The sequence below is a fragment of the Crocuta crocuta genome, unplaced genomic scaffold (genome assembly GCF_008692635.1).
Source record: "Crocuta crocuta isolate KB4526 unplaced genomic scaffold, BGI_CrCroc_1.0 scaffold36, whole genome shotgun sequence".
NCBI lineage: Eukaryota > Metazoa > Chordata > Mammalia > Carnivora > Hyaenidae > Crocuta > Crocuta crocuta.
In genome coordinates this window covers 2,155,024-2,172,884 of record NW_027532203.1, presented here as the reverse complement: position 1 = coordinate 2,172,884, position 17,861 = coordinate 2,155,024, and the positions used below count along the sequence as shown (strand labels likewise).

Below are 17,861 nucleotides of genomic sequence, written 5' to 3'. Positions count from 1 at the left end.
TACTCCAAACAGAAATAAAAAGAACAGATCGCAATAAATGCTTTCCATGTGGAGTAAGTGAACATATAGTAAAATGAGGAAGCCACAAAGGATTCTATCACACAAGATTTAAAAAAATATTTTTAAAAAAACCCCTGCTGATACAATTTTTAAAGTTGCTATTCTATGCATTTTCTTCTTGGGGGAGGATGTGGTTTACATTTGATTTTATGCTTCTGTTTTTAAATCAGTTTGTAGAAACCAATGAAAACTAAAAATGAAGAGATGCCACCTAATATCCAGTTAAGTGAGTCCATCAGAATTGCTTTATTCAGTGAGCAAAGCTTCCTTTTCTGTCTGGCTCTCCTCAGCTGTAACAGTGAGGCCGCCTCAGTGACTGGGGTGTCAAGATGCTGTTACTTGTCACACAGCCTTCTGGATAGTAATTGAGACTTAGAGAGATTGCTTTTGATAAAAACTTGTTACCTGCCCCTGATGGATGAGATGCCAAAAATTTGAGTCCCATCCAGTTCTGAGTATACTTGTAATGGGTATCATCAATCTTGTTTTTTTGCTAACATATTTTTGTACCCCTTAAATATTTCTGAGGGCTTAATTAGCATTTATCATCATTTTGGGTTTGTCTTCTACAAGCAACATGTCCATTTTTCATTTGCCTTGAAGCAAGGAAAAAAGAATATAATTAGAAAGAAATCTAATGGAGAATCTTCGGCAATGTGGGAGTTCTTCTGTTTAGTGGCATTTGGAAATTTTTAATTCGTTGGTTTTTGGATTGGCATGTAGGGACCTCAGTGGTACAAGTGACCGCGACGGATGCTGATGATCCTACATATGGCAACAGCGCCCGAGTGGTCTACAGCATTCTGCAAGGACAGCCATACTTCTCAGTGGAGCCAAAGACAGGTACAAATTGAAATGTGTCTCTTCTTATAACTTCATCATTTATATCTTGGCATAGAATTAATATTAGTTATTTTTTTAAAACCCTTTTATTTTCTATGTTGATTTATTTTTGAGAGGGAGAGGGGTGGAGAGGGACAGAGAGAGACAAGGAGACACAGAATCTGAAGCAGGCTCCAGGCTCTGAGCTGTCAGCACAGAGCGCAACGCAGGACTCCAACCCATGAACTGTGATGTCATGACCTGAGCCAAAGTCGGACGCTTAACCGACTGAGCCACCCAGGCACCACTTTAGTTACTTTTATTCAATATTATTGGCACTAATAACAGACACTACATTATTGTTGTGCTTTTCTCAATAAGTGCACAGTGGTAATAAACAGCCGATTATTTATAGGGGCATTAGCATCATTTAAGGATATTTTATTACATTTATCAGAATTTCTAGCAAAATTAAAGTATTATATATTTTTTAAAAAATCTTTTTTAATGTTTTATTTATTTCTTAGAGAAAGACAGCATGAGCAGGGGAGGGTCAGAGAGAGAGGGAGACACAGAATCCAAAACAGGCTCCAGGCTCTTAGCTGGCTGTCAGCACAGAGCCTGACATGGGGCTCGAACCCAGGAATCATGAGATCATGACCTGAGCAAAAGTCGGACACTTAAATGACAGAGCCACACAGGTGCCCCAAAGTATTATATGTTTAAAATGTATTTCAGCTGCTATCTCCTAACTAGAGAAGAAAATATTGATTATTTATGTCAGGTTTTATTTTTGTCTTGCTTCCTTTAACTCATTCACAAAGGAATTACATGCACTTAAATTTAAATCTCAAGCAAAACTCTCCTGGTCAGGTAGTGGAGTAGGTAGTAGGTTCAGCTTAACCTTCTGGAGTCTGGTTTACTTAGGGAAATTAGTTTAAATGTAATAATTAGGATGATGATCTGCTCAGTCAAAAATTAAATTGATTTTTTTTAATTTCAGAAGAAAATTATATTTTTATAAGCTGCAAGACTGTGTAGAATATTTGGTCAGTTGGCTAGATGTTCTGTTTTGCGCTGAAGCTGGAATAGTTGATGTGAAGTAAGACCAAAATTTGGAGCACTGTTATCTTGGATATAAAATAATGTTTTATCTGTTCTATTTTCTGATTCCTTGTGTAGGGAGGAGGGGTATATGTGGAGATGGGTGGCTTGTGCCAGTGATTTTCCTCACCACCATGAAATCCAAAATTTCTCTGTATTGTAACTGTTTTGTTTTCATCATGAAGAAAACTATTCTTCAAAAAGCCAAGCTGATGATTATGAATATTGGATAATACCTGTGACCTTAAATGATTATTGTAATGCTACGCAGACTGTTTCCCATATTGATAAATGGCAATATTAATTCATTTGCAAATCACTCTGGAGGATAAATATTTCAAGTGTCTGTTGAGAATGACTGTTGTAACGTGCACGAACAGAAAAATAACATTCAGTCCCTAGCTCCCCATTAGGATGTTTACAGAGACTGCATTGCCTATTTCATACCAATGTAGTGGTAGAGTGTGGAAGCCACTGGGACAGTCTAACAGAGAAGAAACAGTTCTGATTAAGCAAGTATTGAAGGAGAAGTAAACACAAGTATTTGATTTATGATATGAATCCTGTGACTATAGAATGTGTGCCTGTGGTTGATTTAATGATAGATCTGAGAAGCCTAAATTCAAACACCCACCCATTCCCTTATATACCTACTCTTTACAGCCTACAAAGACACTGACAAGTTTCTGACAATTTGCTCACAAATTATACACTTCTGCATTATATAACCTGTCCAAAATAGCATGTATTATTCCCTGGGGTTAAATATTTTTCTGGTACTCTTGATTGGCTGGTGATTTTAGATTTGTGGTAAGACAATAGTTTTTTTCCTGAAGTCCAGTGGAGGTAAGCCCTCTGATTGAGCAAGTGAACAACAATCTGTGTCATGGGATCACATTATTAGTACTTCAAATTAATTTTAATTTCAGAATCTCAAGGACTGTGTGTAAAAGGAGATGAATTTAGTTTAATTTTGTTTAGAGTTTTTCATACTGTAATTATGATAATCATTGGGACTTCTCTTCCTCGAGTCATTGGTGCAGAGAGATTCTGGGAATTTTTATCCTTCTGATAATTTATCATATGGATAGTGTATTATTTGCACAAATGTAGTTTTTCGCAGAAGTGGAAAGTTCTCGATCCTTAGGGGCATGGAGATCTGTAAATCAAGTTTGACTTAGTCTTCATACTCGGTGTCAGCCTGATTTTTATCTGTGTGAGAAATAATATTATTTTCTAACCTTTAAAATCCAAGAGTTTTTGAGAAGAAAGTAAAATTTTTGATAGGAAAAACGCCAAAATATGCTAACTTAAGATTTTGTGAAAATAAGGCACAGAGCATCACTGTTAGGTACATTTCCATAAGTTTAACTTCTGTTTTCTCTTTTCTAATATTAGTAATACCCATTACTGTTTATTAATCACACATCATGAACCTAGCATGGCTAAAATCTCCAATCACATATTTTCCCTGTAGCATTACTCACAGCCCATAGGACCAGAGGGTAACTGTATTTTCTGCCTTCATTTCTCCATCCGTAAAACAAGAATGTGAGTAGCTGCAAAAGCCAGTGTTAACAATTTGCTCTAATAAGCAAACAGAATGGCACTAGAAGGAGGATCAGGCCGCGTTAAAAGGACTGTAGAGACCACCCGTCTCCATGATGGCTACAAACTGCTGGGAAGCTGTGGCTCTTCTAAGGTGTCATCTACTCTGTAATCTGCAAGCCATTAGATCCCATGTTTCGGCCTACTTGATATCTGGCAGGCCTGGCTACATAATTTGCAGTTCAAAATGGAAATGCAGGTGCTGTCTTCTAAAATTAATAGGATTTCAGGATGTTATCAGCAGAGCAAGAAACCAATCATGGGACCTGTGTGCTTGCACAGGGCATGTGGCCATGAAGCTGGCCCCGAAAAGTGGATTGAATGAGAAACGCCACTTGTTATTTAGGAGTTTCTTCTTAAACATGAGAGGTGTCACTACATGATACCCACATCGTATATTACATGCATACCTGTTACATCATAATTTCATGTAAGCAGTATAGGCATAATGAAGCCTAACTCCCAAATATGCCCTTTAAATGCTTTCCATTCTGTGGGGTGGCTCATGGTTTGGAGGACCCTCACTCCTGTCAGGGCTTGCTGAGGACCTCTTCTCAGGTTGTAAGAGTCCATTCCTCAACAACTCTTCATTTGATGTTTAGTGCACTACAAGTTTCCATCTTTAGTATCATTGGCTCTTCTCTGACTTTTTTGGTTGTGTTATATGCTTCACTTATAGATAGACAAACCTAACATAAACAAGGCCTGGATGCAACATTTAGAAAGAAGTGTAATAGGAAGAGATTTACCATGTACATCAAATGTGTCTCAGATCCACACGGCATGGGCCCCTGTCCCCTCGCCCCCGTCCTGTGTTACCTGGGTCACGTGGTTGCCTGGACACTGGAGACCAGTCCAAGACCAGTGCAGACGCCTGGCTTCAGTGATTGTTTGGTTCTCTAAACTGGGATCGATTTCAGAATTGGCTCTCATCTGTTACATTTAATATATATACAGATTCTTAAGAAGATTTCATGGTAAAAGAATATGCTTTAATAAAATCATCAGTGGCTGGTAGGCAATTAGAGAATCATCTGAAATTGATTCCCAGGCTAAAAAGTCAGAGAGATGTTGAGAAGTAGTGATGATAAATGTATGTTTCATATACCCAGTACTTTTTGTGGCAATGAATTATAAACAAAAGAAAAGTTCTGGGTGATTGGGTCAGACAGTACATCTATAGAAAAATTATTATTCCAGGAAGCTTAAAATCTGAGCTAATCTCTTTTTTGAAAAGCTACAGGATATATTCTCAACATAAGGGGCCTAAAGTGACTGATTATTGAAATTAAATAATATTGTTGTCTTCCATGAAAATCTCACAGAACTGTAGGGATCTGACTCGAAAAGACTGGCCTTTACTACTTCAGAGATGTAGTTTGAGCAATTTGTCATATGTAGGTGTGGATATAGCAAGGTGCAAATCAAATCCAGTGTATGAGAATTCTTTTCCAAATGTAGACATTTTACTTAAAAGCAAAAAGCTAGCAAAAGTCATAGAACTGGAAATCTATTATATTTTGATTGTCCTTATTTAAATTCATTTCTCTCCCAATTATTCCATTCTTGTCAAAAATATGTTTAATATTTGAGGTATTTGGAAATTACCTTTGCCACCTGGGTTACTCTGCAAACTTTGTGATGATTTTTGCTATAGAAAAATGCTATTTATAGGATTACTTGTAAAGAAACAATTAGAGGTGTGAAAAATAAGTGAGTAACTTTGAATACCAGACTTTCTTAATAATGCTCTATTTCCTTACAAACATAGGCCACCAAGCAAAATCGTGAAAGGATACAATGTTCTCCTTGTTGAGTTGGTAGATATTAAGTCATCTTTCCAATTATAATAAAGGTTCAAGGATGAAATCTCACTTGTACCTATTGATATTGGAAGGAAAAAATAAGAGATGCATAGAAATTTTTAAAAATGAAATGATTCTAACCATAACCCGTTCATATTTTGTCATCTAATGATACACAGTTAATGATCCAATATTCAAGACAGCCAATCCTCAATTTAGTAAAAAAAAAAAAAAATACATAAGTAAAATGTTACAAATAAATACAGGACGATTAACGTGAAAAACAAAAGAAGGGAAAGTCCCAGAACTCTTAGACAAAGATTATTTATGTTCACTATTACTGAGATCAAGGCTCATTGTTTTATAAGTTAAAGTTAACAGAAGTATTGAAGAACAAAATATATGATATTTACAGAACAATAATGACACCAAGAATATATATTAGACACCAACTGAACCAAATGACTGTTTCTTTGATTTTCGTGTTTCTTTGATATTTCATATATTAACTATAAGCAGTATGTAGATAGCCAAAGACTTCAGTGAAGGAGTTACTTAACGTGACCCTGTTTTGCTGTAGCAAAAGGGCCCAATGAAAGTGGTTAACGTTCAAAAACAAAACAAAACTGCTGAACTCAAAGAAGTGTAATCTAAACACTTAAAATACTGATGTGTTATTGATGTGTGTGCGTGCATGTGTGTGTGTGTGTGTGTGTGTGTGTATTTGATAGCTAGTGCTCAGACTAAACAAAAATATGGTTGCTTAAGATAGTTTGAGTGTTGTTCAACTTGGAATCTTGGAAACTGGTAACAAATTGCTTAACTTTCTCCTACATTATTGAAAAACTTTTCTCATCTGTTTCCCACCCTAGAAGAGTTACCGTACTGTAGACTATTGTGAAGTATAGGGAAGGCCTAGTTTAGTTTTACCTAGGCTTATGCTTAGTACTAAAATATAGCAGGAACTATATATAAAATATAACACATACTACATATAAAATGTAACAGCATTATGACACATGTACATTGAATTATCAGCCTTTAAACAATTTAAATTGGCAGCCTTTAAAAAATTGTAAATTTGGAGAATGTAACTTTTTGTGCTAAATATGAGGAAAAAACCTTCATCCCAATTTAAACAATTGTTTTCAGTTACTTCCAAAGAACCATCCTCTGTCAAGCAACTAGGTATGAGAATTGGAGAATACGAGTTTCTCTTTGTCGTGTGTGAATCAATGAGGATTTAAATTCTGACTTCCACCTAAAAGGTAGAATCTCTGTAATAAAATACATGAGACATCTTTGAAGCTATGGTCCTATGTGGATCAGTAAGACATAGTCTTTGTTGGAAAAGATGAAACTGCAAGAAATAGTAAAGATGACCTCATCTTGGTACTTTCAAGGTCTATATAGATCATCATTAAATACAGTTTTGGTTGATACCACCTCTATGTACATGTACCAAGTATATTAGGTGTGTGTGTATATATATATATACACACACATATGTATGTGTATATGTATATATATACACCATTTATATGTTTATATGTAACATGATTAAACTCTATCCCATAATTAAATATTATTGCCAAATATACTTACACAATAATTAAATAGTTATTAACATAAAACAACTCGTTCACTGCAATAATGATTGTTCTGTCAAGTTTCTCTATCAAGCAACATGAAACTCTGAAATCAATTTCTCCAACATCTGAAGGCTTGAGGGTGATCAATATTCAATGCAATTGATTGGAAACAAACAGCAGCAAAACACATGAATGTTTTTAGTTTGCTGAATTATATTAATATAGTCGTTCTCATCTTTAGTACTTTTTCAGATCTTTCAATGCAGCCTAAGATCATCCTGTATCATAACCACATCCACGAACATAGCCATAGGATGAAATGGTGTTTTTCTTATTAAACATAAATCATTCTCATTCATTTCTTTGTAGACTACTTCAGTTGTTTTGCTCAAAGAGAGGTAATAGGAACCATAGCTGAAAGCTTTGTAGTGTCATGTCACCTGAGAATTAAATTGTTGGAGGGGGTTAGAGAAGAAAGGGAGAGTTTCATGGTCATGTACAGGTGACTGCCCATCATTGTAGATAAGGAGTTCATGTTATTTATTTATAATTTGATATTTCCTCAACTATCTTTTCATAACCTAAAGGTAATTCTCTCTATCCAGTATCTAGAAGCCTGGCTTTTCCATGTTACAGCATTCTCTGTGTTTTGTAATATTGTATATAATTATTATATGCCTTTGTCCTTTAACATGCATTAAGATTATTTAAAATAAGTAAAACAACAAAACACAACAACTCAGCAGCGACTTGCTACCTCTATCAGTGTTCTTGGCTAGTATAAATGCAATGATTCATGATGCGTTTTACTGGGATTTGAAATTTTACAGGAGTCATCAAGACCGCCCTTCCAAACATGGATAGAGAGGCTAAAGACCAGTATTTGCTTGTTATTCAGGCAAAGGATATGGTTGGTCAAAATGGAGGACTCTCAGGAACAACGTCAGTCACCGTGACCCTAACTGATGTCAACGATAACCCACCTCGCTTCCCTCGAAGTAAGCTAGTTTGTTAAATGTTCCAAGCCCCCAATTTTCCTTGCCAGTCTATAAAACTGTCTTTTATTTTTTTGTTACTTTTTAAAATGTTTTATTTATTTCTGAGAGAGAGAAAGAGAGAGAGAGGCAGCGTGAGCAGGGGAGGGTCAGAGAGAGAGGGAGACACAGAATCTGAAGTAGGCTCCAGGCTTTGAGCTGGCAGCACAGAGTCCAATGCAGGGCTCGAACCCACAAACCGTGAGATCATGACCTGAGCCGAAGTTGGATGCTTAACGACTGAGCCACCCAGGCGCCCCTCAAACTGTCTTTTAAAAGGAATTTTTCCGAATACTTTTCAAACAAGTAGTTATCTTACTACATTCTCCCACAGTTTTGTTTCATCAGAGGTGTGGTTTTAATTCAGAAATGTGGAAATCCTATCTTTGTATTACTTCTGTCTTCGATATATTATGGGTTTTCTTTGGTTCACATTTTTAATAATGGACAGTTATCAAGTTTGTTTATAGATTCATCTGTTCATTCCAAGATCTTCTTTGTACACATTCTGTAATTATGAAATTGTTGCTCATTAGGAACATTCAAATACATACATCCTGTACACTGAAAGTATTGATTTATTTTTAAAGATAAACATAAAAGAGCACTCAACATTTTCATTTTTTACTCCACACCGTTTTTCTTTTAACCATTTCATGCACATTAAACATTCCTGCATCAGTTCTACCACCTATTTCTTGTGCAAACGTTCACTGTTTCAAAAGAAGTAAATTCAAAGAACCAGAAAACCACACGGCCTCAATTTAGTTTCTATGACCAAAGTGGCTTTTGACTCCACCGAGGAAAAGGAGAAAAAAAATTCTAGGTAGAAATGTCTTGATTATATAAAAGGATTTCATCTCACTCTCTTTTAGTTTTTTTTTCTTTTCTTTTTCTTTCTTTCTTTTTTTTTTTTTTTATAAATGTGTGTGGTATTTCTTTTCAATGCTCAGGAAAATTGAGGAAATTGTATAGACTATGATGTCTCTAAAACGTTTGTTGTATAGAAATGGGAAAGTAAGCTCCCTTACAAACAGATCTCAGAAGGCAGGAACGTCAAGCCAGGAAGCTTTCTCTGTAAACATGAAGTCCCTGTATTTTCCTGCAAATACTCCATCTGTGGATGTTTCATTTTTATTTTATAGATTTTTTATATTTATATTATTATACAACAGACATTTTAATACCTCCTCACAAACTAAAGTAAAATTACTCTAAGTTCAGCATTCATAAAAAATGAACTTATCCTTAATTGTGCCCTTGATAATCTTATAATGAGAGAAGAGAGGAAGGTTGTAGAATAAACAAAACAATAATATAATTATATTGGGCTCATAATAAAATGAACTGTGTTTCTTTAAGCCTACAGTGATATGAATTGATACTAGAATTTGTGTTATTTCAGTTGTCATGAGTTGATGAGATAACAGTACCAGTTTTCTAGCTTACTAGATACTCTCCTGCTCATTAAAGTGAGGGAAGCCAAGGATATGCCATTAGGTGATCATTTTTGCTGAGATTTCCCCTACCATCTGCAGTTAATACTCTAACCTTGAAATTTCTGGATTCTACTACGGACTCCTCTGGATGGGTGAAAGAGATCATATGAGAGTCATCAGCAAGTGTTGTCATTATTTTTTAATCGGTTACTATTCACAAAATTTAGAAAATTGCTAACAGTAATTCTGAGCTGGACATGTGGTCCCTTCGTATGGATACATTTTCCTTCATCAGTTCCTCTTGAAGAGTCTTTTCCCTTTGCAAGAAAGTGAAAATGTGACACATTTAACAACCAGAAGGGAATGGAATAGGTGGAAAAAGCAGGAAAAAAACAGATGATTAGAGAAAAATGTTTCTGTGGAGTTTTCTGGTTTTGAAAGAGATGGTTCATGGTCATCTGCTTCCCAAACTTTTTTTTTTCTTTTTCTTTTTCTTCTTTTTGACTTGCAGGATGGTGGAGAGGAATTTTTACCAAAAATAAGTTTGAAAAGCATCTCTTTTCTTGCTTCTCTTTTATTCTGTTCAAATAATATGCTCTCTGCTCTTGTACCATGGTGTCCCAAATCACCTCTACGTACAACCCACACAAATAACTCTTCCTGATAAATTTATGACCTAAAACAAACCCGGTACTTTCTTTCATCAGCTTCCTTGCCCAGGCAACTTACTATGAAACTTTCATAGTAACAGACACTGTTATATAAATTCTAGCAATAAGTAATCAGTACTATTTAGGCTTGCATTTACCCATTTGAAGCCTAAGCTGTATGGTTTTTATTTTTAATATTTATATCAATTATACCTTAATTATTTAGATTCAATGGTTATATATTAACCTTGTTTATAACTATTTTAAATATATTTTATTATTAAAAGTGGCATATTTCTCACCACTAGAAAAACAGGAATCAAGATTTTTCTTGCACCTTTACTCAGGCTGTTTCTGCTGTCATACACTGATTTTCTAATCATCACCATGAGATTTCCTTTTTTGAGTCTATATGAAACTTGTCATTTATCTCCTATTGCCTTAGTATCTTCTTTATTAATCTATAAACACAAATTACTCAAAGATGATGTAAAAGAGCAAAATAGTTTTTATTGGTTAGCTTCTGTATAAAGCTTGTTTCATTCTGGATTTGAATTTCACAGGGTCTTACCAGTATAACGTCCCTGAATCATTGCCAGTGGCCTCTGTGGTGGCCAGAATCAAAGCAGCTGATGCAGATATAGGAGCTAATGCTGAAATGGAATACAAAATTGTGGATGGTGACGGATTAGGGATTTTCAAGATTTCTGTTGACAAAGATACACAGGAAGGAATCATCACTATACAGAAGGTAATATTTCCTTTATTTTTTATTTTCTATGCTTTGATGGAAGAACGTATTAGACAAATGAATGGCCGTATAGAACTGTTGTTATGTTAACTTTAGGAAGAAAACTATGTGTTTATTTTTAGGTGTCAGAATCATAGAGAATCACGAATGGCATTTGTAATCATGCCCTCACAAGTCTATTTCCTAAGTAAGAGAATAGACTTCCTATAGTTCTGTGACCATAAGGCCCACTGGCAAATGTACTTTTTTTTGTTGTTGTTTATTTTTTGTTTGTTTTGTTTATTTTTATTTATTTTGTTTATTTTGTTTATTTACTATTTTGAGAGAGAGAGCACAACACAAGCCAGGGAGGGGGTGGGGGCCGGAGAGAGAGAGGGAGACACAGAGTCTAAAACAGGCTCCAGCCTCCGAGCTCTCAGCACGGAGCCTGATTCCAGGCTTGAACTCACAATCCATGAGACCATGATCTGAACTGAAGTTTGAGGCTTATCCAACTGGGCCACCCAGGAGCCCCACAAATGCACTGTTTGAGATGACCTAATGGAGAGGTGCGTATGTTTCTTGTTGACTATTCCAGTAATGAAACCCTAAACTCAACCAGAAGTCTTTGGTATCAAACTAGCCAGACACTCCATCTATGAGAAAAAAGTGCAAACCTGGAAATAGCATATGTTGAAGACTTGCTACATTATCAATTAGTCCTTTTTAAAGTTTATACTAATGAAAGTGCTTGAGGAATGCATACAAACATGCACAGTGGTGAAGCCTATCATAATCCCTTAAGTATAAGTGCAAAGGAAATAGAAAATCACTATAATCCAGACTAAAGACTGTTTGTCATAGTATATTTAAATTAGCTCCCAACACTGATTAGATTTGGGAGAAAATGAACTGTTTACTCTCTCTGCTCTCTAGGGATATGGTCTTTGATAAGTGTTAAATTAAGAAAAAAAAAAAACAGGAAAAAGGAGTTATTGCAAAATATAGTCTCATTTTCTCAACTATTTGAAATACTGAAAATTAAAATGTGAAAATCCCTACCCCTAAATAATGGGATTTTATGCCAGTCTGACAATCCAGGTGTATAACTCTGTAATTAACACTCCTCAGTAATTAACACATGTCAATAAAGAAAGTTATATTTTAGTTGTTCTAGGAAAACATGTTTGCTTTCAGGCCAATGGGAAAAACATTTCTGCAATTATTTCCAGTGGACAGCTGCTGTTTTAGCTCAGCTGGTGACAATCTGTGTAAAAAAAGTTTTAATAACTAGGACAGACTGACTGTTGGTAAAATGTTTTGTTGTCTAAAATAAAAGGAATGTAGTAAGGTACAGTGCTGCTCAGATATTTCAAAGATTCAGATGAAATAATTCATCTGAAATCATTCTGTTCACATAGAAGAATTTTTAAATACATATTGAAATTATTTTTGTTGAGCACATGCATTTCGTATATTATAAAGAGTATAACTTTTTATTATTGAAAAACTTAAATTTATCATTGAAAAACTTAAATACAAATATATATATTTGATATTTGTTTCAGTAATAAAAGTATCTTCAATTTCTTAAATTTTTTTAAAGTTTTAGGGAACTGTTAATTCTGGTCATAGTCACATAGCATACTTTTTTTTTTCTTTTTTAAATTTAAAGCTTTGAAGTCATTTCTAACTTCCCTTCTTTCTCCTTGAGCCGTATTAGCTCTCGGCTGTATGTTTATTTATTTTTTTCTATTCTCTTTGGCACTATCCTAAAGTTGGGTTATCATTACTCAATCTAAAACAATTTTAATAGCTTCTGAGCTCACAACCTGTTTCTAGCTTCTCGAATCCATCTTTTGCTTAAATTACTGTTAAAAACACTTTATTAGTCTAACTAGATTGAAAACAATCTACCTTATAGGAATAGAATAAGAGAGTGATACAACAAATTGTCAGGAAGCAGTAAAATAATCATTAATGAGGTTATATACTTTGACATTCCAAAGGAATTCATTGAAGGATTTTTAGAATTAATAAGAACTTTCAATAATGAGAACTACAGTAGTCCATTAAAAATCAGCTTTGCTACAGGTCATGAAAACTATTGGATGGATTTTAATCTTCAATCCAGGACCGGCTTCTGCTGATGAAAACATGTATATGGAATATCCATACCTTGTCTACTGTCCCTAAAACCCTCCGTCTTTTTTTTCTTTAAAGTGTATTTATTTTGAGAGAGAGCGGGCACATGCAAGTGGGGGAGGTGCAGAGAGAGAGGGAGAGAGAGAATCCCAAGCAGGCTCCACACTGTCGACACAGAGCTCCATGTGGGGCTTGAACCCACAAACTGTGAGATCATAACCTGAGCTGAAATCCCCCGTACCTCACCCCATCCCCCACCCCCGCTCTCTGCCCCTCCCATCTCAGTAAATAAATAAACTTAAAAAAAAGATTTTCTGATTCTCTCTGTCAGAACTAGGAACTGTCTATGACCCTCAAGGACAGGATTTTGATTTTCAGTTTTACTTATCGCAGTTTCAGTGAAATTGGGGTCTGTATTTCATTCCAGGTAAACTGCTTCCAGAAGTCCCTCACAGTGAGTAGAGTCAGCAGAAACCTATATAAGTCCCATAAATTTAGTATTCTTTCTCTACTGGAGGATAGTGAATCCAGGATGGATTTTTGAATCTGAGTCACAAGTGCATTCTTATTAAAACCAGGAAATTCTGAAAGACAAATGAAGCATTCTTCCGTTGTTCTTAGACTATTTTAAAATTTTCATTTAGATAAACAGTAGAATGCTATGGGGAATGCATAAAAATGACTCTTTTTATGATAGGTTTTTTAGTCTCTCCTAACTATAGAAAAACATTTATAACCAGGTGCTGCTAGGATGTTGATATATGTATTTGTTCTGGTGATTGTGAACACCTCTAAATATTATTTCACATTTGGAGAACACCTCTAAATATTATTTCACATTTGGAGAACAGAGCCCCAGTGTCCACATTTAGAGAGTCATTTCCCTTGGAATTAGGTTATTTTGTACCTGCCAGCCATGCTTGATAATCACCTGAACTTATTTTCTCTCTACTCTGTAGTATAATAAAGCTTCAGTTGTTTGCTTTTTCATAAACAATGCACTGTCATGATTATAATGGGATTTATTCCAGTTTGAGCAAATTGTTGTCATATTTTGAATCATTTACATATGTTACATTTTGCAGAGTGAACATAAGAGCAGAGAGTGAAGAATAGGAAGACAGTCTTTTTTAAGATGATATGTTAGAAAGAGAGAAATATGTACAGAACTGTGAAAGATTAAGTTCTATTATTGCTAGTGTCCTGTGTAAAAAAAAATGTTTATAAATAGGACCAAATAGGCAGAATCCACAAGGCTACAGGTTTTATAGGTATTGCCACAGAATTATTTTTCCATAATTTAAATATCCCCTCTATACATGAAATAAACATGATTAGATAGTTTAAATATTGTTTAAAAAGTATGACAGAAATACAGTGTTTCACCGTTAAAACACAGTATGAGCTCATTCTTTGGCCACTTATGAATGATTTAATGATAACCTTTATAACTTCAAAATTCACAAAGTGTAAACATAAATATTACTCCATGTGAGTGAAAACTGCTTTTTCCCTCCCACCTAGAATTTTTTCTGCTTGCATTTTCGTATCATAATTTGCAGTGGGGGAACTTGGGTTTTCTCCTTTTCCTTTGAGATATGTCAGTCCTTTCTCTAATGTACTTCATTGTTCAATACAAGACCTCAGAAGGGATTAACTGTGCAATTTTACGTTTATAAAATTCATTACTATAGAGTTATGTTGCAGTAAAAAACAAGCATTTTTGAAGATGCATTTCCTGTGAAGGCTAAGTACACATTCGCCTCTGCCGTGCAGATGGTGTTTGGTGACTCTCATTGTCACTGTCAAATAGCATAGTTACGCTTCTTCTGGCCAATTCTGTACTATCTTCATAACCTCCTTATATTCATACCTTAAAAAATTCAGAATGAAGCCAAAGCCATCAAATGATAGAACATTACTGTAGAAGTATTGACACGGGGGAGTATTGGGGAGAAAGAGTTCAAATATGCAGTTTCCCTTGAACCTTCAACTCTGCCACAAGGGTTTGTGAGCTCTGGGGTTTACTGTGTTGTTATTGGAATGCATCCATTGTGTACCACTTGCAATGATGAGGGGCTAATTCCAGAGTCAAGTATGTATTTCAGCATTTCATAAAATGCCGTTGATGTGTGGTGGAGGAATGTCAAACTGACAACATTCAAAATTCTTCTTTTTCTTATTATTACATTTTTCTGTCAAGGATTTTATTCAGTTAATCCTCTTGTTTTGGAGGCCCATGTCTTAAAATGGAACAAAGATGTTTCTCTTCATTTGACCATGAAAGGGCATAAATTTGGGATTATTTTAAAGGCTGTGATAAGATTAATACAGTAACTGTACTTTAGTTGACTTCTGAATTTCAGATTATATTTTCCAATTTATTCAACCCATTGTTACTGTGTATATTTAAGTAGATCCTTACGTCATTTTAATCATGCTCAAGTGTGCATACGTATAAGCTATCTGCTTATTAAAGCATAAATTTAACCTGTGTTTGAATAGCCAAGATTATAGATGAATTTGAGGTCTTTAAAAGGGAATAAGAAGTTGACACTCTTTGAAGGAAGTTGATAGTAATGTAAATGTGAACACATGATAGTCTTTTTTTTTTTTTTTAATATTTTTATTTATTTCTAGGAGAGAGAGACAGAGACAGCGTGAGCAGGGGAGGGTCAGAGAGAGAGGAAGTCACAGACTGAAACAGGCTCCAGGCTCTGAGCTGGCAGTCAGCACAGAGCCCGATGCGGGGCTCGAACCCACGAACCGCGAGATCATGACCTAAGCGAAAGTCGGACGCTCAACCGACTAAGCCACCCAGGTGCCCCGTGAACACATGATAGTCTTGATCAAAGAGGCAAAGGCCATGTTTGCTTAGGAGTATTTTCTGTTTGCTTTGATTTTTGGCAGTTATCAGAGCAATATTCTTGGAATATATGTACGTCAAAGACATATTTCAGTGAGGCCATCACTATTATTTTTGTTTAGTACAAACAAGTCACAAATAATGTACACTTTTTTCTTTTACTTCTGTCATTTTTTCCATGGTGTATTGTTTCCTAAATTAATTTCATTGAGTAGGCTCCTAAAAAAGATATTTAAGAAACAGATAAGAAAGGATTTAGTGAGGGGCACCTGGGTGGCTCAGTCGGTTAAGCATCTGACTTCGGCTCAGGTCATGATCTCGCGGTTCGTGGGTTCGAGCCCCGTGTCGGGCTCTGTGCTGACAGTCAGCTCAGAGCTGGAGCCTGTTTCAGATTCTGTGTCTCCCTCTCTCTGACCACCCCCACCCCTTCTCACGCTCTCTCTGTCTCTCAGAAATAAAACAATAAAAAAAGATTTTTAAAAAAAGGATTTAGTGATTATATAAGAAAACTGGAGAGAGAATTTAAGGACAAAACTAATGTTTGTAGTATGAGTAATTGGGTAAGTGTGTCATTACTTTCGGGTGGGGGTATGCAAATGATTAATATAGTTGGGAATACATATGAAGTGCCTGTGATATGTGGGTAATAATGCCTAGGAGGTCACAAATAAGGATTTGCAGCTAAGGCAGAGGCTTAGAGTACAAACTTAAGTCTGGGAGTATTACCATATGCATGACAATTAAAATTAAAGGGACACTGGAACTCCCTAAATTTAGCATGTATGTAAAGTAAGGGAAAGGAGTGCCTGGCTGATCTCAGGGTTGTGAGTTCAAGCCCCACATTGGGCATAGAGCTTAGTTAAATAAATAAAGTGAGCAAAAGAATGCTTTAGACACTACTTGGTGAAACTGAAAAATTTAAGTTAGAAGGGCAGAGAAGGATCCAAAGGAAGGAAATTGTTTTATTCTTTCAGGACTAAGGTATTTTAAGAGAGTTTAAAAATAACTGGTCATAAAGCAAATTTTATATATACATATATATATACACATATATACACACACACATACACACATACAGGGGTGCCTAGGTGGCTCAGCTGGTTGAGAGTCCAGCTTCAGCTGAGGTCATGACCTTACAGTTTGTAAGTCCGATACCTGCATCTGGCTCTTGCTGTCAGCACAGAGCCTGCTTCAGATCCTCTGTCTTCCTCTCTCTCTGGCCCTCCCCTTCTTGAGCTCTCTCTCAAAATTAAATAAACCTTTAAAAAATATTAAAATACACATACACACACAGACAGAAAGTAATTGCATATATTATCAATAGAGGAGGGAATTGATGGATCCTGGAATCTATTTTAGGTGATAAATGTAACCGATCAGGAAATGATTAGAAGAGTCAAGTGCCTGGAACTCAAAGACAACACATGTGTAGACGTGACCCCATCCCACTATTTCATTGGGTCATTTCAAGGCTCATTTTCACTGGCTGTGCTGCCATCAAATGTCACATACTGAAGCCACCAACTTTTATTCTGTGTCTCTCCACAACTGTGTCAGCTATCTGTTGCAACTTAACAAAACACCCCCCAAATCGACTACTTTGAACAACAGTATTTCTTCAGGTCATGACTTTGTGGGTGAGCACCTTGGGGGTGCCTAGCAGAGTGATTTTTCTGCTGGTCTTCGGTAGGCTCTTCTAAGTGGGGAGCTCCTGGTCAGTTTGGTGGGACAGCAAGGGGGACAGGGCTGGAAATGTGTCTCACATCACACAATAGCTAACCTGAGTTTATTCCAAGAATGGCAAGAACAGAAGCTGTAGAGACTTGTAAAGCCGATATCTAGAACTGGCTCATCGCTGCTGCTACATTATATTCATCAAAGCAACACAGGCCAGCCCAGATTTGAGAAGTGAGGGGGAGAAAACACACAACGCACACACACAGAAAGGAGCTATAACGTATTGTGGATGTGGAGAAAGTAGAAGAAAGATTTTGATGGGCTCTGGA

At 35.9% G+C, this 17,861-nt stretch overlaps 1 protein-coding gene across 2 annotated transcripts in view; it reads left to right on the top strand.

Annotated features, from left to right (window-relative positions):
* CDH7 (cadherin 7) overlaps nt 1-17,861 on the top strand; it is a 111,618-nt gene that overhangs the window by 47,136 nt on the left and 46,621 nt on the right. The window contains exons 3-5 of one of the 2 annotated variants that reach the window (XM_077777674.1): nt 784-903; nt 7,822-7,989; nt 10,678-10,865. In XM_077777674.1, the coding sequence (XP_077633800.1) occupies nt 784-903; nt 7,822-7,989; nt 10,678-10,865 (476 nt within the window). The remainder of the gene's footprint in view (nt 1-783; nt 904-7,821; nt 7,990-10,677; nt 10,866-17,861) is intronic. The other variant, XM_077777675.1, reaches the window with a different exon arrangement.